This window comes from Rhinolophus sinicus, linkage group LG10 (assembly GCF_036562045.2).
Source record: "Rhinolophus sinicus isolate RSC01 linkage group LG10, ASM3656204v1, whole genome shotgun sequence".
NCBI lineage: Eukaryota > Metazoa > Chordata > Mammalia > Chiroptera > Rhinolophidae > Rhinolophus > Rhinolophus sinicus.
In genome coordinates this window covers 244,787-268,118 of record NC_133759.1, presented here as the reverse complement: position 1 = coordinate 268,118, position 23,332 = coordinate 244,787, and the positions used below count along the sequence as shown (strand labels likewise).

The 23,332-nt window shown below is 53.9% G+C and overlaps 1 protein-coding gene across 1 annotated transcript in view; it reads left to right on the top strand.

Annotated features, from left to right (window-relative positions):
* Positions 1–23,332, top strand: part of LOC109461409 (E3 ubiquitin-protein ligase PDZRN3) — a 146,627-nt gene that overhangs the window by 7,284 nt on the left and 116,011 nt on the right. Inside the window, 2 exon segments of the mRNA XM_074312195.1 lie at positions 2,949–3,035; positions 9,574–9,681. Coding sequence (XP_074168296.1) covers positions 2,949–3,035; positions 9,574–9,681 — 195 coding nt within the window.

Sequence of the window (23,332 nt, the reverse complement as noted above, 5' to 3'; positions counted from 1 at the left end):
ATAAAGAAGTGGGTGTCTAGGGCTATGTCAGCCCATTGAGAGAATTTCAAAGCAGTGGTTAGAGAAACTACCAAAACCGACCAGCATTGGTTCAGTTTCCCCTTAGCTGAAAACGCCAGTGATACCATCCTGTCTGGGCAGCCCAGAAGCAGCCCAGTGGCAGTGTTTGCCGAATCCCGCGTGTGTGTCTCTTCCGTTGGTGGATGTAACTGAGTGGGAATCCTTGAAACAGCCTGTGTCCTGAAGCGTTTGGAGCCCAGGAGCAGGTTAAACCATTAGCAGGAATTAATGTTAACACGTTAAACATTGTGTGGAGTGTGGTGTTGAAACTCGAACAATTCTTCCAGAGAGTTAGAAACTAACGCAAGCAGTTACGGTTGTTTCAGGGGAGGGAGTGCCAGGGAGGAACTGAGTCCAGCCCCGGGTGTCAGAGCAAAGAAAATGACGTTCCAGTTAGATGGACGAGAGAAGGAGCCCGGCCTGACAGGGCCCTTCCTCCACGTTTTCTCTGCTCCCAGTGTCACGCGATGGCTCTCCGCTGGGAGTGAGTCGTGAAACAGGCAGTGCCACCTACGGCCACCAGCCAACACCCCTGCACGGCAGACGAACTCCAGGAGTTGCAGGAAACGAGAACAGCCCTGCTTCCCAGGGGCTGCATCTGGAAGGAAGCGCAGCCGGCAGCTCAGTTGTTCCGCAGGCTCCTTCACAGACTGCTGTTGGGCTGAGCAAAGTGTGTTCAGGCTTGTGTCACTTGTCCCCCGAGAGAGGTGAGCTCTTCGAGGCTAAGGCCAGAGTGAGGTGTCTCTGGGATCTCGGGTTGGGTGTTTGGGGGCGAAATAGTTCAGTGACCAGTCTGGAGTTTGGTTCTGACGTGGTTTCTTGGTGAGACCTCCTACGATGAGTTCCTTTCTGGAACTTTTTGGAACTGCACCAATTGGCCCATCTCGGGAGGGCTGGGGACGCGGCATCCTTGCCCCATGCGGCATTCTTTCCCTGTGTCGCACTCTTTCCCATGTTTCCCACTGAATGGGAGCCATACACACAGGCACTTAAGGAGCAGCGTCCAGGCCCCACCCGACCTCTTGCTGGCCATGCAGATGGGCAGTGTCTTCAGCCACTGGCCCTCAGCCTCCCTGCCTGTATTGTGAGGATGGCAGTCATGCCAAGTGATAAGATTGGTTGCATTTTTAAGTATAGTAAAGCCCTGAAATACACAATGTACCGTGTTTCCCTGAAAACAAGACCTAGCCGGACAATCAGCTCTAATGCGTTTTTTGGAGCAAAAAATAAGATAAGACTGGGTATTATATTATATTACATTATACTCGGTCTTATGTTATAGTAAAATAAGACCGGGTCTTATATTAATTTTTGCTCCAAAAAACACATTAGAGCTGATGGTCCGGCCAGGTCTCATTTTCGGGGACACGGTACTTCCTGGCATCTGGTCAGCAGCCAGTGTCAGCTGCTGTCATTGTTCAAGCAATGTGATAGGTTCCTTTATTTTCTTTCATTTTTTCAAAGAATAAGTGGTTATCAAGTGGATTCTAAACTGATCTTTTGAACCATGCGATTGCGTGTTCTCCTTTGTGCGTCATTTGACTTTGCCAGACTGGAGCTGTCTCCGGGGTCACTGTGTGGCTGTGTGACTGTGCAGCTTCTGGCACTCTTTAGTCACGAAAGCCAGAGACGGAATATGTACGATGACTCTTCAAGTATTTCCAGTGTTGTCACCTAAGACAGCGTAGCTCAAAGTGGACTCTGAGGCACAGAGATAAACTGTTTCAGTTTGCAAGTCCTCATGTTTACATTAGAAAACGGTAGGTCCACACTGTTTATTCTGTTCCAAGGTGGTGCTGCCCTCCTGGTAACTTGTAGCAGCTCGGGTGGACTATAAGGACCGCCAGTCACAGGCGCTTTGGGCGGTGCTGCTGTGTGGTGGGGAACCGACTTTGCTGTCCCGGGGACGGCCAGAGGCTCATGACTTCTCTTTTCCATCAAAATGCTCTGTTAGGTATGGAGGAACTGACCCTGCAGAAATGAGCATTTTGTTGTGTTTTTAAGGATGCTTATAATAAAATATTTCATAGTTTTTAAAAAGCTGCATTTGAATAATACTGTGTTTAAACAGAAAACGTGAGTGCAGCAACTACGAACAGTCAGACCAGTGACATTGTGCCATCGGAACTGGAGATGGTTCCAAGCTCTGTGTTTCGGTCGGGCCCGTCGGTGTCAGTTTGCACAGCGGTGAATCCACTCAAACTCATGGGTCTGGACCAGGAGGCTCACTCGGCAGCACGGGCGCCTCCACCCTTTGGACAGTTGACCCTTGTGCTGTGGGACCTGCCCGGCCACTCTGCTTGTGTGACACAAAGCAGCTGACGTTGAGCCGCCCACCTCAAACAGCTCTGCGTCTCCTGGGGCCATGGCAGCATCACCCTGTGAAAATGCCACCCCCTTCCCTAAGATGCAGAATGTCTGTCCGCTCTGTGCACCTGACATCCCAGGCACTGCCCCGCCTCCCGTGCACAGGTGATGCTGACGTGCAGTGGGTGTGCTGGGACTTCCCCGAGCATCGCTGCTTGAACCGCGGGTGACGTAACGGGGACGCTGCTGTTCAGGGAGGCACACGGAGCAGCTGTGCAGACAGCCGTGCACACCGGGCGCGCCCAAGGGCAGGCGGCACAGACCAAGAGTCAGTGGTGGCGGGCGCGCACGGGATGGTCTGGACACCTCCAGCCGTCGTCCATGGTCCCTCCAGGCCTGGAAGGCGTCTGGACGTGTTTCTAACACAGACACAGGGCAGTGTCAGCCCTGCCCCGGAGTCCCCACGAGCCCCGGAATGTGCGATGGCCACGGGGGAACCCATGAGCCCCTTAGATAGAAGGACAATCCCTGCCGTCTGTTTTCTGTGTGTGAATAAATTCTGACCTCGTCTGTTCCTCCAGGGCGAAGAAACCAAAAGCCTGACCCTCGTCCTGCACCGCGACTCCGGCGCCCTGGGCTTCAATATTATCGGTGGCCGGCCGTGCGTGGTATGTCACTCGCCGGGTGGGTTTCCTCTGAGCGGCTGGCAGGGGCGGGGCTGCGAGCGCCGAGGCCGAGGCCTTGCTCTCCCTGTGCTCCGCGTGCACCCCCACGCAGGGACCTGTGTAGTTGCTGTCTCCTGATGCAGCAACACAGTGGCTGTCCTGCTTTGGGGTCCTGTCTGCTGGGTGGCAGCTGAGCTGTGGGACGTGGGGCACGGTGCGTGCAGGCGGACCTGAGTGGCAGCCTGCTGTCCCCTCGGGGACAGGGACCACGCACCCTCAGTTGTGGGTCCGCGCCCTTTGCTCTCCCGCCTCCCACCACGCTCAGGATTCACGCGGTCATCTCAGGCCCCCCTCCATAGACCAGAGGCCCAGGTGGGGTCTGTCAGCCTAACCGCCGGGACAGGTCTGTGACGGGCTTGAGGAGGGGGCAAAGGTCGGTGTCAGGCCAGCTTTCAGGCGGGATCACCTGAGTGTGTGTCATCTCTTGCTCCTGTCTTTTCTTGACTTTTCTCATTTATTGGCTTAAAAGGAAATAGGCAAAGGAGAACTAAGTCAGTCATTCAACTGCTAAGTACTGGACAGAGGCCACGGGCCCGGGGACACCGAGTTGTCCAGCTGGACATCAGTCAAGAAACAAGAAAATGTAACAGTTACAGTTTGGGCGAGGTCTGATGAAGGACAGGAGGGGGTGCCCGTGCTGGGCCCCGGGGAACAGGCACCGTCAGGCAGGCTGGTCAGCAGAGGAGGCCAGCGGCACAGCCTGCAGCCAGGAGCTGTCAGCAGTCCACAGGCTGCTAAGTGGGCCCTGCCCCTGCAGGGGGCCCCTGAGGAGGTCGGGGTGGGCGGCATAAAGTTCCCTGTGCCTGGGTCCAGCTGCAGATGCCTTTGGGGGCCGGTGAACCCTGTGGAAGGACACCTCCTGGCTCGGGGCCAGAGTTCTGCAGGATGCACAACAGTCTGGTCGACCAGAAGCCTGTGTGCAGTACGTATACTTAGTGGAGCATCTTAACTGTAAGAAAATTGAGTGGGTGTAGTTAGCTATCAGTTTTATATATTCACTACTGAGCTGATGTTACCTGACTTATAAAAGTTACACGCAAAAGGGAGCATTTCACATGAAATTAAAACAGGAGTTTGGATCGGATACCTAATTTGTTCTTTCATCATTTCAATGCATTGCGTTGCATGTACTCACCTTTGGACACCACTGAGCTGAAAGGAAGTGCAGCGGCCCAGGGAGGCCATGCCAGGCCTGGAACAGGGACAGAAATGGCACTGAGGCAACTGCCAGGCGCCGAGGGTGGGCAGGAAGGGCCGGCAGGAGGCCTGGGACGGAGACGGGGAGGGACCCAGGAGAAGCCTAAGCTGCCTTTGCTTTTGGCCACAGTTGCAAAATCAAACACACATGGTTTATAAGAAATGACAGCTTAGTTATAGGTGATATGTAGTCGTTAAAACGCTGAACGAACACATTCTCTGCCTTATAAAACATGCACACAGAGCAGTTGAGAGGATGAGATTGCAGATGAGAATGAAGGTAGTTAGGGTACCACCCGCACTGTGCTGAGCCCCGGGTGTGCACACGCCTCCCCGCCCCCTGGGCTTGGGGAAATTCGTAAGAAACTGTAGGATTCTGTCCGCTTGGCTCATTTTTACTTTTACCAGTTGACTAGGGCCCAGGTGGCATGCCGTGTGCGGGGTTCAGCGCTCCCCAGCTCTCAGTGGGGAGTGTCTGAGCAGTGGGCCCCAGGGGACAACAGGACTGGGACTGACGGGTTCTCCGACTTACCTTCCAGAATGTGTTTTGTCTTTCAGTGTGAATAACAGCATTGGCTGTGCTTGGTTTTCCTTCGTGGTTATATCCCCACCCCTCCCCCGGTCCTTACCCACTGTGCAGTGTTAGGAAACATCTTCTCAGCTCAGACGCACTTCCCGCCAGACAGTTCAGGAGCTTCCATAGCCCAGAGCCCGACCTAGGAAGACCTGCTCTCTGCCTCACCCAAGGGCGGGCTTGGCCAGGCCACCGCAGTGATGCGATGCCACAGTGACACGAGTTACGTGAACTTTCGGTTTCCCAGTGGGTGTAAAAGTGACGTTCACACTAAACTGTAGTCTGTCGAGGCAACAACAAGGCTTTGCACATCGACGGGCTCTTCCTTTCGTAAGTGATTTCTCTGCAGCGTGCGGTGCTGCTTGACAGCATTTTACCCACAGTGGAGCTGTCAGAGTTGGAGTCCGACCTCTCAAGCCCTGACACTGCTTGTTATCAACTAAACTGATGTGATGTTCTAAGTCCTAGGTTGTCATTTCAAGTCTTCACAGCATCTTCACCAGGAGTAGAGTCCATCTCAAGAAACCACTCTCTGCTCATCCACAAGCAAATCCTCATCTGTTAAAGATTTGTCACAAGACGGCAGCAGTTCAGTCCCCTTCAGGCTGCCCTTCCAGTTCTAGTTCTCCTGCTGTTTCCACCACGTCTGCAGCGACTTCCACCACTGAAGTCGTGTCCCTCAAAGTCACCCGTGAGGGTTGAAACTTGTTCCAAACTCCTGTAATACTGATATTCTGACCTATTCCCATGAATCACAAATGTACAATGGCATCTAGAATGGTGAATCCTTTCTAGAAGGTTCTCAATTCACTTTCCCCGCTTCCACCAGAAGAATCACTGTCTATGGCAGTGAGAGCCTTATGAAATGTATTTCTTAAATACGAGGACCAAAAGTTGAAACGACTCCTTGGTCCACGGGCTGCACAATGGATGTGCTTAGCAGGCGTGAGAACTACATGAATATCGCCATCCGTCCCCATCAGAGCGCTTGGGTGACCAGGTGCATCGTCAGTGAGAGGTCATGTTTAAAGGAACCTTTTTTCCTGAGCAGTAGGTCTCAACAGTGGCTTGAAATGCTCAGTGAACCACGTTGTAAGCAGATGCGTGTAAGCAGAGGCGCTGTCATCCAGGGGTGGTGGCTCCACTTACAGAGCCCAGGCAGAGGAGATTTACCATGATTCCCAGGGGCCCTGGGGTTTTCAGAACGGTAACAGCCTTGGCCTCCACTGAAAGTCAGCAGCTGCATGAGCCCCTTACTGGAGAGCCAGCCTGTCCCCTGAAGCTCTGAAGCCAGGCACTGACTCTCGTCTGCAGCTATGAAGGTCCAGGTGGCACCTTCTTCCCATATAGGGCTGTTCATCGTGGAGCCGTCAGCACCTATGTCTTACATGGGCACAATCATGTTATCCCCAAAACAATGGTAACAGTGACATCAGAGGCCACTGATCCCAGATCACCATAACAAATACAGTAATAATGAAACAGTTTGGAATATTGTGAGAATTACCACCATTGATGCAGAGACACAGACTGAGCAGATGCTGCGGGAACAGGGTGCCGACAGACTTGCTGTTGCAGGGTCGCCGCGACCCTTCCACGGGGAGAGCTGCAGTGTTTGCAAAGAGCCATAAGGTGAAGCACAGTGACACGAGGTGTCCTGTGTGGCAAGGGAACCCACACCTGGAAACGCTTCATATGTAGTGGGGTGCCGTGCCCCCCAGGGCTGGGTGGGAGACCTGGGACAGCCAGGGAACGTGGGTGCAGCTTCCGCACCTCCTACGGGTGAAAGGACATCGGCCTCGCTGGAATATGGCACTTTGGTCCCTTGTTGTGTTTGTCCAAGAGCACGTTCTGTGTTTTCTTTTTCCTTTATAAAACGGTTTATGTACAATCCAGACTGGATTTTGTGGTGTTCATAAGTTCTCAGTTTGTGTGGACTTTTTGAGGGAATGCCGTGCGTGTCCCTTGGAAGAAAGTTTCATCCCGTATGCACGTGTTGCCTTCGTGGTTTTAAACTTGTCCCAATCAGCAGAAATGGCAGAAGGAACTCTGCACAGTTGCCTGGAGGCCTGGCAGTCTGCTGAGAACATGTAGTAAGTGGACGTGAGTAGCCACGTATGTGCGTTGTTAGTCACTGGGGGGACTAGGGCCTCCTGAGTGGGACGCCGGCTGGGCTGTGCCACTGCCGCTTTCCTCACATGATGCAGTGTGGATGGGACACGCTGAACAAAGCCACGCCATCTGCTCGCAAGTTCGCAGAACCCTGTGAAGCAGCAGCCAGTCGGTGGTCACACCTGTCACCTCTGCGTTGGCCCGGGCACGGCACTGTCAGGGCCCCCGGGGTGAGGATAGTCCCCCTTTGCTCAAGCCAGCAGAACAAACCAATCCCAACCTACGTTAGCTCACCTGGAAAATAGCTGTGACTCAGAATGTGTTAGGAGAGGAGCCAATGGACAGTGAAGAGATACCTTTTACGAGAAAAATCCATCGAGGCTGAGCTGGATTCGGGTTCTTGGGTTTTGACCTTCTGTGTGTCTTGCCTTCTGTTCTCACCCCTGCGCGGCCTTGATTTAACCTAAATTGTGGTGTTTGTGGTTCCTGTTCTTCTCTGATTTCTGCTGGGACTTCCCGATGCTCCTTCAGAAAAAGTACTGCAGTCGGGTGCAGTATTTGGCAGAAGGGACCGCAGCCAGGCCCCCACCCCCGCGCCCTCTTTCCCGCCAAGAAATGCAGAGCAGTTAAGTCAAACCAAACACAGGCCTCCTCGCCTGGTGATATGTTGACATCACCTCTCGGAATCCGGGCTGGTCCATAAATCCTTCCGGGGCCCCTGAGTCTCTTCCAGGTTCTCCAGTGGAATATTCCAGAGCCTGGAATGTTAGTCTCCTGCGTGCGTGTGTAGTGTTGAGATTTTTCTCAGGGGGAGACAACCTTGAATTCAAGCATGTGTAAGAGACCGGCCTGTCCCTCACTTTAAACGGGCCTGTGCTGCATCCCAGCTGTGTGGCCGTGCTCCTGGGCGAGCGTGCCCTCTCTGCTTCAGGCTTTTCGTTGATGAAATGGGTGTGCTTGTGCTCATACTTACTGCCTGTGTGTATTACGAGAACCTGACGGTAGCCGTACACCTCACTGCAGACCAGGTACCTAGTACGTGTGCAAGAAGCGGCTGCCACGCAGTTCTGGGGACACTGGAGGTGTGCGTGGGGCCATGCAAACGCACAGGCGAGTGCAGGGTAGGTGGCCGTGTGTGGAGGGGCACACACATTCCGGCAGGGACAGGGCGTGAGCGGGGCCTCTGGGGACAGCTGAGGAATACAGCTGGCACGGCTGCCCTGAGCCTTCTCGGAAGGATGCTGATGGAACCCAGTTGGCCTTGTCCTGGGAGGAAAGGCACTTAATGCTCATTTCAGGTCAATTCCGTTTCTCTCGAATCCTGTCTGTGGCTGTGTCCTTGTGGGGGGCGGGGCGGAGGACACGTGCGTTTCCCGCCCGCAGTTACTGCTGTGGCACTTGAGGGAGGACCACATCCAGAGTCGCCCGTCCGCTGTGCAGTGTGGCGTTGTATTGCTGGTTAAGGACGAGCGCGTTGTCTTTTCATAGTGTTTTACAATGGAATTCTGTGTTTGCAGTCAGAGTGATTCCGACTGAAATGGGCCTCGTGGCTCAGTGTCAGGAGCTTCCCGTGAGGGTAGAGTCTAGGCTTTTGGTGGAACGTCCTGAACTTACTCTTCAAGTGGTTTTGTTTAGGAAAAACACGTGCTGCGCCTTTTAATTTACAAATCTGTCTGCCAGTCGCTAGAATGTGTGCACACGCTTGGAGACAGTTCGTCCCAGTCCATTGGAAGGAAGTTCAGGAATGAGCTGGACTTTTTATCAGCTTGTGGGAGCCCAGGTTTTGCAGGAGGGCAGGCGTGAGCGTGAGCTGCCTTGTTTCCCACAATGTTTCAGTTCAGACTTGGAACGACGTAATGGGGTTTGAGGAGATGGGAGATAGAAAGTACAGGTTTAGGGTGGCAGTAGGCTTTTGTGGTGCAAATCAGAACAAGAGTAAAATACCTGTTTTCACCACCAGATGATTAGATGTTGAAAAGCTGTTACGTGTTATGAACGCTGCCAGCCAGCCGGTGAGGCTGTGGGGAAGTGCTGAGTCCAGGAGCCGTCAGGGCAAGCCTCGTGGGCTGACCAGGGATATCAGTCAAGCGGGTGTGTCCCTGAGCCCATCCGTGGCTGGGGGCGTGCCCTCCATCAGGTCTCACAGAGGTGTTCCAGGACGCAGGCAGGAAGGCACTGGCAGGGCTCCGTCACCATAGCAACACCGGGGACCATGCTGAGCGTGTCCCACTGGTCCTGTGGGCGCTGAGGGGCTCGGGTGGGCTGTGGGCTGTGGGCTGGCAGTGAGACACCTTCACGGTTGTCAGAGCTCAGGAGAGCGGCAGGGTGCACGGGGCAGAGGGCACGGCCCGTCTGTGTGCTGGAAGGGGCAGCTGTGGGCCAGGGAGGTGCCGGATACAGACAGACGCTGCTGCTGGGACGCCAGGCTTTCAGTGTAGTGTGAACGCCTTTGTCACGTGCACGAGTCCATCTTAGCTTGTGGGAGTTGGGGAAGAGACGTCCCTGCTGCATGGCCACCGGGACTGTTTTAAGAGAGTGGGTTTGGTTTTTATGACCAGCTCAGTGCCTCCCACTCAGGCGTGTGTTTTTTATTCAAAGGACAGCCAAGATGGATCGTCCAGCGAAGGGATCTTCGTGTCCAAAATCGTGGACAGTGGGCCGGCAGCCAAGGACGGGGGCCTGCAGGTCCATGACAGGATCGTGGAGGTAGGTGAGCGCTGGCCGGGGGCTTCCACCGCCCAGCGTCATGTGGCCTCACAGTTCTTTGCAGGATTCCTGCGTGTAGGACCAGGGGATGCTGGCTGGCGTGCAGCTGCGTGTGCGCATTACGTCACGGCCAGGAGTGGCGTGGCTGCATTCTGTCCCTCGTCGCGTGCCGGGCATGTGTCCCTGGTGCCGTGGGTCATAACTCTGTGGGAAAAGCACTGGTGTGCATGCTGCGTGCAAGCTAGAACCTGTGATGCACGTCGGTCCCCAGGGCCCGGTCGTGCCAGCTTCAGAGCCACTCTGAGGTCCTCAGGCTGTAGCACCCAGGGCTCCCGCCCCAGTCTGTGGTCAGCGTGCAGGCTAGTTGTCCGGAAGCTCAGGCAAAGCTTGACCTTGGGGACGTCGGCTCATACCAGCTTGCCCTCTGCGTTCTCAGGTCCTCACGCTCACTTCCGACTTCACCTCTGGCAGGTGTGTGGGCTCACAGGGCCATGGAGCCCCTGCCCCCACCCGCACCGCGGTGGCGGCGTCATCCTGGTGTTGCTGGCTTGTATGGGCTCTCATTGAGTTAGATTCAAATGTAGTTTTTGCTGGTGTTTTTGACCATTCTGGTTGGTCTTCTAATGGGTAAATGTACGGCTAAACGGGTTGGATCGCATATGAGAAATAAATTCAATATTTGAACCCAAGGCGTTGACCCGTGGGGCCATGGCCATAGAAAGCAAATTAACTAGGAAACCGGAGAAATGGCCCCGACCCCACTGGGTATGTTTCCAGACACATTTGCACAGTATCTGTATTTCTTGAGCACTTTCCTGGCCCATTTCAAAAGCTTGGACGTGGGGAGTTCTGACCAAAAGGTGAGCAGAAGGTGACGTTCCCGTGGGGACAGCCAGGGTCTCGCTTCTCCATCTCCTTGGGACGCGTGCACGTGTGCAAATCACCACACTTAGGGTGACCTGATTCTCAGAGAAATGACAGTTAAGGCTCGCAGGACACCAGCTGTGGTCGCTGAGCTGCTGGGAGGGGCCTGGTGTGGTTTTAGGGTCATTGTTAATGTTTACACCCTTGGACTTTTTGAGCATTTTTAAACTTGGAGCCCTTTTTGCCGAGTGCTTCAGGGTCCGTGTTTGTACCTTGTGGGCGGGAGCAGGTCCCGGTGGGAAGGTGTGCGGCCAGCGCTTTCCCAGCAGCACACATGCTGACTCGCTGTCCTTTTCTTCTGAGAGAGAATACATTTTCTGAGACTGTTATTCAAAAAGATAAGTACAGCTTCCGTTGCCAAGGGTTTGGTTGGAACAGCCAGTTTCTCTAAGTAATGGATTTCATTGCTCTTATGTTTTGCAAATGAATCCACAGCTGGGCAGGATTTTCTCTTGGCAAAGGGTGACGTGTGTTTGAAACGTTCAGTACGGTTTCTGGTAAGTCACATTCCCAGTTTGGACAGTGTGTAACGCATTAATCACGTCCAGTGCTGAGGTGGAAAGAAGGCTGATCCAGGAGAGAAAGGACGTCTGTGTAATGGCAGTGACACACCGCCCTTCCCAGTTACATTCTGACCCCTTCTGACGTGAGGCCGTCGTTCCCATGGCTGGAAAGCGTGCCCTCCACTTCCCTGTCTGTGCCTGAGTTTATTAACAGGCCTGGATGGGATTCTTCTTAGTGTGTGTGTGTGTACATGTGTACGTGTTGTGTACATGTGTACATGTTGTGTGCGTGTGTACGTGTTGTGTACATGTGTACATGTGTGCATGTGTATGCATGTGTGTGCATGTGTACGTGTCAGTGTGCATGTGTATGTGTGTGAGTGTACATGTGTACGTGTTGTGTGCATGTGTATGCATGTGTGTACATGTGTGTGTGAGTGTACATGTGTACATGTGTGTGCACGTGTGCACGTGTGCCTGTGTGTGGCCTCCCTGGTCCCCACCCCAGTCATGGTCACAGTGACCCTGCATCCCTGGCGAGGGGTGGGGCGGCCACTTGGGCAGAGACGTGTCTTCTGCGAAAGCCTCGTGCTGCTGCAGGGCAAGCGCCTCAGGATAGTGTTGTCACCGCCCCCCTTTCCGCCTGACTGCCAAGTGACAGCTGCCGTGGACAGTGGGGCTCCTGCCTGGGTGCTCCCGTGGCCGGGAGTCCTGAGCCCCCTTGGATCACATGCCTCCCAGCACATGCAGCCACAGCTGTGGCCTGCTGACCCGGGAGCCCACGCCCCATTGGCACCTCGTGTCCCGTCTGCCCCGGGTGGGGACGGGCAGCCCGTCGTGCCCATCGACCCCACGTCTCATGGAGTCACAGCTAGTTCTGCATGTTCAGTGTTTGTTCCCGACTGTCGTGTGTCCTCCTCAGCATCCTTAGGACAACGGGGTCACAGAAGTCACAACGAGTGATCAGCAGGAGTGAGAAGCCCTAATAGGTCTTCATGTGACCGACATGGTAATTCTTTGCATACGTGCTGGCTTCGCGTTCCACGAATAGGTGAAATGATGGCGTGTTCCTTGTCAGCCACCTTCAAAGTGCCAGAAGAGATCACATTCTCCGCTCTTATGTTGACTCAGAGGAATATTGGGATATCATAAAATTGTGCAGAGTTCATATTTCTTTAACAAAGTCTTCCCTTGAGGTTGCAAGTTCCGTTTAGTTTATTTTTCGGGTAACCCCTTTACCTGTTGAGAGTAATGGAGTACCTCAGTGTAGAAAAATCGGAAACACAGTAATTATGAAGGTGGAAACAGAAACCCTTACTGACAGTAAGCGTTGTGTTGACACAGCCCGATTGTCAGTTTGCTCCCTGGGAAGGTGCGCAGCGGCCACAGGCTGGAGCTGGAGGGGGCTGGAAAGGTGCGTGTGAACACAAAGTATTTCCTTTCTTCTTTTTTTAAAATTTATTAGGGTGACAATAGTCAAGTTACATAGATTTCAGGTGTACAACTCTGTATACATTATCTCACATTGTGTGTTCACCACCCAGAGTCAGTTCTCCTTCCATTGCCATATATTTGATCCCCTCACCCTCATCCACCCCCCACCCCCTTACCCTCTGGTAACCACTAAACTATTGTCTGTGTCTATGAGTTTTTCTTTCTTTGTTTGTCTTGTTCCTTTGTTGCTTTCAGTTTTATATCCCACATGTCAGTGGAGTCAAACACAAAGTATTTTCATTGCTGGTTCTAAACTCGAGCTCAAATGACATGGGAAGAACTCCAGGCAAGTAGGATGATGTGTGATCCCGTGGCAGCACTGTTGTTCGGTTTCTGTCATTTTGAAACATCCGAAACAGGGTGTTTATAAGAACCTTGGGTTACACATGTTGGGGACGTGGGGTAGAATCACTGGAGAAAAGGGACTGAGCAAGAAAGAAATATCTCACCATATTGTTATCGAGAGCTTGAAACTTCTTCGTATGGTCAGTGGGCTGACGTCTTCATTTTCATCAGTGATTAAAAGGTTAAGTTTGAAAACTGGAAGAAAGGACTGCTTTTCCCTTTCCTCCCAAAGGACCAGTGATAGTGGGGACAGAGTGAAGTTGCCATTTCCCCGTCAGCTTCTTGGTACCTGGAGAACCCATCCTGGTGGACGGACCAGCCGGGCAAACGTGATGGCACGGCTGGGACACCGAACGCTGAGTTTGGCAGAATCAATCTCAGAGAAACGTTGAAACCTTGGTGTTTGTGTTTTATTCACAGTCTACACCAAACTTCCCCTCTTATTAGCCACGGTCCTTGAATTAGCTGTGTTTTGACAAATACGACTTTTTCCGATTGTTTAGTTAAGAACTTGTACAAATGTACCTAACTGTGTCTGGACATGTACAGGAATCCGAATGGATATCTGTGCCTGACACACGAGCACTTTGCTGATGTCATACTAGTCACTTGTGAGATGGCACCTTTATTTCATGTGTCACTCATTGGAGACCCAGGAGAAACTGGGTGGAGTTTTCAGCTGTTTTGCGTATAAGTCCATGTTTAGTAACCTTTGTTTCTACTTTGACAGAAAGGAGAGGCGGCTCCTTGGGTCAGGTGGCATTCTGGAAAGTGGGGGCAGGGAGATCTCTGTTTGACAAGCGACCTGGCTCCCTGTGAGGCCCATTCATAGGGACTTCAGGTTAAGTTGCTCGATACATCATGCAAATAAATCTCAGTTTCATCTGCTGAAGTTTCCAGACTTAACAAACCTTCAGGGAAACCCACTGATTCAAAGAGAAGAGGACTGTCGTTGCTATTTCTGCTGAAAGGTTGTTTTCCGTTCTCTGTGGTGGTTTTGAAAGTTGAGTCCACACAATTGTTGTTGTTGCCGTAATTAGAACATTAGCTGTGAGGCTGTTTGTTTGTGGCCTTTTGTTACCATCAATCCCAGTTCTGAGTGGTTTTTTCAGATGTAAAGTGGAGATTTGAGTAGAGAAGCAGTCCATAGGCTCCCTTCCTCGGGAATCAGCTTGTTCCGTCTTACGTGTGCACGGGAAACAACAGCCAGAGGGGATGAGGATACTTGTTCTCAGCAGGACCCTAGGCTGTTTCGGGATCAGGCAGGACAGGAAGTGACAGCAGCTCGTGTCACAGGAGCGGGAGACCCATCCTGGGAAGTCCTCGTGGGGCTGTCGGCAAGCTCAGCCCAGTGTTTCCCAAACTGGGTCCTTTGCCTCCTGCTGAGTTGCACGTATACACCACCTGCTTTGCTAAAACTTCGCATTGTTCTTAAAGCAACGTGCCAGTGTTATCCTGCATTTCCTTTAGAAGGAAACGGTATGTCGTGGTTGTACGTGAAAGTCATTTTCTTGTGCTGTAAATAGAAGACAGCAGTAAACTGAATACGATGAAAGCGTGTAGTTGGTCAATTTCAGATCCTGACTTGCTTCCTCTTTGTTTAAGAGCAAACTCACCCTGTGGGACTGGAAGTTGGTGGGACTGAGAGCTTTGCAGTGTCGCCCGGGCTGGTCCTGGCCAGGTGATGGTTAAGTGTGCGTGTGCTGAGAGAAGCAGCGAGGCATAAGGTCTGCTCGCTTCCTGTCTGTGCGTAACTTCCTGTCTGTGCATTACACGTAGATAAAGTTCATTTCCAAAATGCTGCTACAGCTGTCGAGACCACGTTTTACGTGCAAGCCCGAGCTGCCCTCACAGGTGTGAGTGGGTCCTGGGACGTGTGCGTGAACATTGGAAAAGGTCACGAGATGTTTGTCCTCACCGCGTACAGAGCTCTCTGCTGTTTCTATTTCTGTCCCATTTTTTAATGTTGTTCGTGCCCCACCCAGTTAGTGGCTGACTGAAGGACAGTGGTCAGCAGTGTGAAAACATTCTGCTTCAGAGGCAGAGCTGCGCCTCTGTGTTGACAGCAGAGCCTTTTCTCACATTCTCCTCTGGAGTCCGGCAGACCGGCTGACGGCACGTCTGTGTCCCAGCCTCCTGCAAACAGTGGAGTCACTGACATTAGAATTGACTCCGGCGTCTGCTCCCAGCCTCTGTGCAGCTGCTGGGAGGAGGTGTCCTATGAGGCTTGCAGGTCCTTGGGGGGGGGCACGGAGGGTCGTGCTCAGGAGAAGGTCCTGCACGCAGGCCGTGTGGACCGAGCTGTGTGTGCTGGGTTCCCAGGCCCCCGCATTGCGCCCCGTGTGGGGAGTGGCTCAGTGCGTGTCGCCTGCCTTGGAAATAGAGTTTCAGGTCACGTGGCTAACTTCTGTGGGTAAAACTGCAGGGGGGCTGACATTAGGGCACAAAGGCAGGTGACAGTGTGTCCCGAGGTCTGGGTGACATTGGACACTTTGACAGCAGACAGGTGGGGTCTGCCAGCTGTCCACATAGGAATAGCAATGGCTTAAAATAGATGCGTGTCCCAGAGCAGTATCCAGCCTTAGACCTGCTCTGTTGGGAGCGGGGAGTCAATGGCCTCCGTCCCCCCCAACATGGCGTGAGGGCGCCCTGCTTTGCTTTTTTAGAAAACAGATACGTTTAATGGGATCATAAGAAAATCAGGACTTGGGTTTTTGATTCACCAGACTTAGGAGTCTGCTGCGTTTATGACCTGCTGTCTTTCTGTATTTCAAGCAGAGACTGTCCCTGGTCTTGTTTAGTGGGAGATGCTGGAGGGGTGCTCTCTGGTTGCCTGGCTCCCGTGACAGCCAGTGGGGATTTCCTCCAGCACGTGTGCCTTTTGCTTGTGCAGCCGAGGCTGTGCCGGCAGACCTGGGAAGCACTTGACACTGGTCACCCTGTCCCCTTCCGTTTCAGTGGCTTGGGCCTGGCCTTGCTGCAGGACCCAGTTTTAGTGACGTCAGGTCAGTGACTGCCACGCACAGTAACAGGTCTGCACTCGCTTCTGTTGGAGTGAGCGGTTGTCTTCTGTGGGATTGTCACACGTCTTCCCAGAAGTAGATCCTTTGCCAAGTCGCCAGGGTGGTGCTGACCCGGTGGAACCTTGTGGGCCCCTGTGGTGGGAGCGTGAGTGCGGCCTCACACAGGCCCTCGCTGCCTCTCACCCGACACACCCAGAACAATCTGACAGGCAGGATGGTGTGTTTGAAGCCTGTTGTAGCAAACAGATGCATTTCACCTTCTTACTGTTATCTTTCTGCCAAAATGTTTGAGATCTGGGTTCTGTGCTGAACTAGTGAGAACGGGACAAGCTGAAATAGCATTACTGCCCAGCTGAAATCAGTGTGAGCGCTAATTCACGTAAATGAAAATGTCCGGGAGACATTGCTTAGCGACGTTGCCTGATTGTTTTCTAGCGACACTTGCTCACAGAAGGTGTGAAACGCGATTCCTGAGCTTGGAATGCTAAGACTCGCACGCAGCAGCTCTCTTCGTCTTTCCCTTAAGCACCTGAGCCAAGAAAGGAAACTAAAATGGTCTGGAGTTGGGCGTTTGCGTGTGTGTTCACACGCCAGCCAGCTGCAAGCTGAAAGGTTGTCGCTCCGAGGTGGAGGCGGCCTGGGCTCACGGAAAAAGAGTTCATTTTACAACAGTAATTTTTTTTGTTAAGTATTTCAAAAAGAGGAGATAAATCTAAACCAGTGCAGTTTCTCTTTTCGGGATGTGGATGGCAGAGTTCATCCAAATGGACGTTTTTATAGTGAGTAATATCTGTTACAGAAGCTGAGGCAGTGGTAAGCTCTGTGCATCAGATACTTCTGTTAGCTCACGTCCGTGACTTTGAGTGCACTGAACACATTTTGCTTAGCTTGATACCCAAACAAGAATGCACAATATTAATAAGAGAATGTGGTGCCGTGTTTTGTATTTCCTTTCTTGAAACAGCCATTAAGAGCTGTTTCGTGATGCCCCATAGGTAACACTGGACTCGAAACCAGGATAACTGTAGAGAAACCCAAATAAATGTTTCAAGGAAGTTTAACAAAACAAGCACAAAAATTTGGTTGTTTCTTAGTAACAATCTATGTTTTTCTAAGTCATTTTCCATGTAGGTTCTTATATACATACGGGCACCGTTAAATGGGGGAATGAATAAGGCATCAGAGTTGGTCACTTCTGGAAATGTGGCCGTTGTCTTTACCTGAGCAAAACTTGTGGTGACCGCCCAGGTGAAGGCCGAGGTGGACGCGGTCTGCCTGCGGGTCCTGCTTCCTGCTTCCCGCCTCCTGCTTGGAACTGGCCTTGTCTGTCTCCCTCCCTCCCCTTTCCTTCTGACTTCACCAGGGGCAGCTGACTTCCAAAGGCGGTCACGGCAGGCGCTACTGAGACGGGATGGTGGGTTCCGTGTGTGCAGGGCAGTGAGGCAGAACCTTGGGTTAGGAACCGCCTGCCCTTTCCTTCCTGCTGTCTGTCCCTCCTCAGCACTGCAGACAGAGGGACGCCCTGGCCTTGGTGTCTCCGGATGTGAGAGCCGCTGGCTGTTGGCGGTTTAGGCCACAGCCCTCCTGCGGGACAGCTTGAGCTCGGGGCCGGAGACCTATTGGGACAGACTTGGCACTTGTGGTCAGGGCAGGGAGCCCTGGGGGTGGTGGGCGCCTTGCTGCGTGTCCCTGCTTTCTGGAGATTGGATATGTTACTTTAGTGATGTCAGCGTCATCTGCATGTCCCACCAACTGGTCATGGATTCCCATGGTCCAGTCTCCGCGGACCCTTCATCCTGTCGCGTTGAGAGTCACTGTCTCCAGTGCTGACCCGTGTGGGGCAATGGTCACACCTGAGGCCCCTGTCCCTTTCACTGGTGGCACCTTCTCCTCTCCTTCCGTTAAACTCTGCTCTGGTGCTGGAGGTCTCACGGGGCAAGAGAAGCTCCTGGCTGATGAGTGTCGTCTGCAGAGTGATGGGCTGGGCACACGGGGCTGGGGCAGAGCGTGTGGACGTCACAGGGGGCAGTGCGGGGTGTCCCGGTGAGTGCACACACGTCCCCGCGTGGAGGTCTGGGCACTGGTGCCGAGAGGGCTGCCTGCTGCATGGGGCTGGGTCGCTCGGGCGGTGGCGTGTTGCTGCACGGTCCCGGGACAGTTGGAGGACCGAGTGGCTGCGTGGACGAGGCCACATCAGCCACGGTGTGAATCCAGAGCTGGCTGTTAGCTGTGCAGCCCTGGGCGAGCTACTCAGCTTCTTGTCTGAAAATGAGGGTGGCAGCACCTGCCTTGGAAACTTGCTGTGCAGATTGAATGAATTAATGCGTCTCTGGGTTTTAGAAGCTCGTGGGAGACAGCTCAGCAAGAAGTTCTCCCTGGCCTTATTGTCACGTGCTTAGCGGGGGTTACTCCCCGGCGGGCTCCTGCCGACGTCCAGTGGGAAACTCGGCCCCGGTGTCTTAGCTCCTGGGACTTTCCCGCGGCCCTGCAGCAGCAGGTGTCCTGTCCCCATCCCACAAGGGACTCCAGGGGACTCAGGGTGTTGCCTTGTGGGAGGTCTCAGCCAGCAGATGCAGACGACGGGGTCCGAATCTACTCTGGCGCTGTCTCCTTCTGCCACACGTCTGCCCAGCCAGTGGAAAGAGGTATCACACGGCTATGCGTGTGTTTTTATTTATATACAGATACACATATCTCTGCGTAAAATATTTATATTTTGTTTTAAGACGTTACTGCAGTCTGTGGAGCTTTGGACAGTTATGGGACCCGGTGCACAGCATGGTGCCAGCAGTGGCGTAACTTGGGGGCTGGAAGGGGGAGGTTCTGAGAGCTTCATTCTCATAACGTTGTCTCTGTTTTTAAAAACACCTTTCATTGAAAATACAACTGCCCAGATTATAAACTTACATGTAGTTTCTACAACCATTGAAGCGATAGGTAATGTAAAACAGGAGGGACGAGTGTCTGACCGCCCTCCCGGCTGCCCCTCGTGTCTCGCGTGAGCGGCGTCCAGCCTGGCACGGCCTTCTCCTTGTCACACGGAGCTAGACGCACGTGCACACGCGTGGGATACCTGGTTTTTCTCGTCTTTCCTGGCTCGTGGTCTTTATACAACTGCAGTCGTTTTCCGACTTGCGGCCTTTTAACCATGTGTCATGCACATGCCACCAACAGATGCAGGGTGACTCAGTGGTCTTAATAAACACAGCCCGCTTCTCATGGACGTGGCCCCAGGTGACTCCGACGCAGGTATCGGTACGGCCTTCAGTCATCCTGCGTTTGGGGACCTGCAAACGCTGCTGTGATACTGTCCCTGTATGTTGTCCCTTGGGTCCTGTGGTTCGGCCCCCAGGAGGTCTGTATACTACATAGTCACATAACCTCTGAAATTTTATTTTCCTCGCTGAGCAGTTATTTCTTTACAATTAGAGATGAAATTTTAAATAAACTGTGTAGTAGATCCCACATTCACTCCCACTCACACATCACACACACTCAGTGCCCATGTTGGAAGACGTAGCTTCCAAAAGCAGAGTCACATTGATTCAAGACTGAGGTCGCAGGGGTTCGTGAATGAAGCCCGTGGGCCGTGGTGAAGGCCCGGGGCAGGGTCACGGCTACGGCCGCGGCACAGGGTGTGTCGGCCTCAACACGTGGGGGAGACCGGCGAGCACACTGAGCAGACTGTCAGTGCCCTTGGCCACCTCAGCTGACTGGCAGAGAGCCGCACACGCACACGCACATGCTCACGCACGCGTGCACACGACTCTATGTAGAAGAAACCCAGAGCCGATGTTTATGCGTCTGCGTGGGACTGTTTTATATGTAGTAGTATGTTTGAGCCTTGAACGTTCCTGCTATGTGAACCTCAAACCCCAGAATTCATCCCCCCGAAAGGTACTTTGCTGAAATACAAGCTGCTGCCAGCTGCTTCTGTTACGTTCCGTAGGGGTTGTTGTCTGGATGCGAGAGAGGCGACTGTATTGTTTCAGAATTAGTTTGAGGTAGATTTTATTGCTGTGAGGCAAGTGTAATTCAAACTCGTCTCTGCAAAGATAACATGCACGCGTCCTCGCTTAAGGAGGCTGAGCGGCCACAGCCGTGGACGGTGGGGAGGGGCTGTACTGACGTCTCCGGTGGGGGCACGGGGGCGAGCGCCCTCGCTAGGACGAGCCCTCCGTGGGGCCAGCAGAGCTGTCCCCTGCTGGCGTCGACCCCACTCGGAGGGAAGGGCCACATCACGGTCACTAAGCACCTGGCCGTGGCAGAGAGAGAAGGGCAGGCTGCAGCGCTCAGTGCCGAGCGAGCCCAGGCCTCCACATCCGTTCCCGAGCCACCGTGCTGCCCAAGCGACGGTGCTGAGAGGAGAGGGCAGGTCAGCACTCGGCTCCGCCAGCCCGTGTGCTTGGGGGATACAGACCCCTGTGGGCACCTGGCAAGGCTTCTGCTGCCCTTGTGCTTACGTCCCTTCGTCCCTGCCCACGTGTGTGCACGCTCAGTTCCATGGTACATGTCGGCTCCTCGGATCCCACCCAGCAGCCCCCTGTGAGGACAGCAGCGTCCTGGACAGAGCTCGGAGGGTTGTTGACCCCCAGCCAAGCTCAGCTCCATTCGGAAGGGCTTGCATTTCCCTAATGGGAAGCAGACCCCACAGAGCACGTCACAGAGTGTAGCTTTCGACATGGAAGCTGACAGATGTGACTTAGGGAGAGGGACAGGACCTTTCTTTCGTGGGACACCTTCGTCTGCAATCACCACTTCCACAGTGGGGTCTGACACCTGTAACTTTATGGTCTGAAAGAGCTTAGTGTACCTCTCGATGCAGACATCGCCCCTTACATGTCCCACACCTGGTGGCATATGTCCCACGGGCACCTGCTCTACCTGACGTCCGGGCTTGGTGCCTCGTTAGCACTTTCCAACATTATGTGACCTGTGAGTCACACTGTCACATGGTCAGGTTGTCAGGGGCAGGTTTTTCTCTTGCAGTGACAGCCGTTCTCACGCTGGGACACTTTTCACTGTCCCTCATTCCCAAGGCAGCTGCAAGTTGAGGCTTTGCCACTTACAGGTGGCCACTTCCAGGACCTGCTCACCTTCGTTTTCCCATTGAAAACCAGTAAGAGTGGTACTTCTAAAAGTGAGCTTTTTGGAATCGGTAAAGGGACGGGATAACCCGTGACACGTGCTGAGTAACTGGGATCCTGAAAGGATGGCTGTCGTCCAGCGCCGCTGTGTCTGGTCTCAGCCCGTTCAGCGTGCTTTGAGATTCGTCTTCAGATGTGACTCAGGTGTCCCTGCGTCGGGCTCCAGACCCTGGGGCATCGGGGCCGGCTGCTGGGAACTGGGAATCACACTCTGCCCACCAACCAAGACCCCATGTGACGGTTTTCCCCACTGTGAGTGAGGACGAAACTCTGCAGCAAAGTCTGCAGATCGGTCCCTGACGTGTGAGGGACTCGTGTCCCAGCAGGAGCGAGAGGTGGCCGGCCGGGTGGCACTGCCTCCTGGGGGCTCTGGACCCTTACCGTAGGGACAGATTCTGAGCACTTCACCCTAATCGACCGCCCCCCCATCTTTCCCTCCCTCCCCCATAAGCCCAGGTTTGTTGTAATCATTCTCATTCTTGCACGTAAATATTTCCTCCTAATGGGAACGATGCAGGAGCCGATGGAACCCACACGAGCAGGGAGGTTGCCCCGTCCAGGGTCCCCGAAGACGCACAGGGCACCTCTGTGGCCGATGCATCAGCAAACTGAGTAAAAGGACTCTTTTCAAGGATTCGGGGGGGGGGGGGGAGTGCAGGGCAGGGGTTGCCAGAGCTTTTCTGTGAAGGCCCAACAGTAAACACCTTCCGCTTCTGTCCATGGCTCTGTGTCAGGACTTAACGGCCCAATTAAAAGGAACGAGTATGGCTCCCAGAAAGCCTCCTTAAGAAAAACTGGCTTTGGGCCGTATCTGGCTTCCGGCCAGGCTGTGCGGCCCCTGGTGTGGGGACGCCAAGACCGTGGGCAGTGGCCTGGCCGGGCGCGGTGCTGGGTCCAGTCTGGCCTGAGGGCAGGCAGGAAGGGGTCCCCAGAACCCAGTGTGGGGGCTGCCCCACAGGAGCTGTGCTGTGGAGGGTCACTGCTGTCCAGCGGCCGGTTGCAAGTGGGGAGCGGGGGACAAGCCCAGGCCCCATTTCTCCTCCGTCTGGCTCTGCTACGCCCTTGACGGCCAGCTGGAAGCCAGCAGGGCCAGGAGCACGCGGGCTGTGGTGAGCTGTGGGCAGGAGGGACAGGGGCAGGCGGAGGTAATGACACCCGGACCTCCGTCCCTGTGGGTGAGCCCACGTCAGCAGGAGGCCTGCACCTCTGCCTCTGTGGGGGCTTCACGTGCGTTCTCTCCATTTCCGGGCTGGACTGTGAGTGAGGGGAGCGTGACCCGAGCTTCCCACAGGCCCTGGGCCGCTCCCTGCGGACGTGTGTGCTGGGCGCTGTGGGAAACAGTAGGGACAGCTGCACACAGGGACGCCTCGGTGACAGGGTGAACGGAAGTGTCCCCCAGGTGTGAGCAGGTGAGCCCACTGAGGGGAAGCAGTGCTTAGTCCCCAAGCGTCACGTCCCATCACACGGCGGGTCACAGCAGGGCCTGCACGAGTGTCCGATCCGCCCACAGTTACACTAGGGACTCTCTGAAGTGTCTCAAATGTCTTGTGCTTGTTTGCTCTGAATTTGTTTTACTGTTCTGTCGGTTTTGTGGTTCTTTCTCTAGGATTTGGCTTCTTTCTTTCAGCTCTCAAAGCTGTTACTCTGAATGCACAGCGACCCACACCAGCCCGGTGTCCGTTCTGTGACGTCCGGCCTGCAGGACCGAGGACACACTGGTCCTGGTTTTTATCGACAAGTGTATTTAGCCGGCGAGTTTAATCAAGCAGAATAAAAAGGCTGCAATTGATGGTTTCAACAGGAGCCTCAGGGAAGCTGTGTTTGGTGTTGGCACTGGGCTCTGACAAGCAAACTACCTCGGGAGACGGGTCTCCTGGTATTTTTGTAGTTAGGGTCACTCCCTCACTTTACGTTCAGAGGAAGGCGTGTGAAAAGTCCCACTGAGAGGTGGGGGCCCAGACAACGTTGTCTGGGGCTCTGCGGCCTGCAGAGGTCACCCTCGCATGAGGGTGATTGGTGATGACAGCTGAGTGCACCTCAGGCCCTGACGTCAGGGCTCAGCCTCTGCCACATCTGGCAGGTGACTTGTTTTGTGTCAGCTGTGCTTTGAAAGGGTGACTAGTCCGTCAGGTGTCAATTGCATTATTTTCATCCGTCTCGGTTTACATGTTGTTCTTCCGTCGTCCTTCACACCTGGCAGAGCTTGACTCCCCAT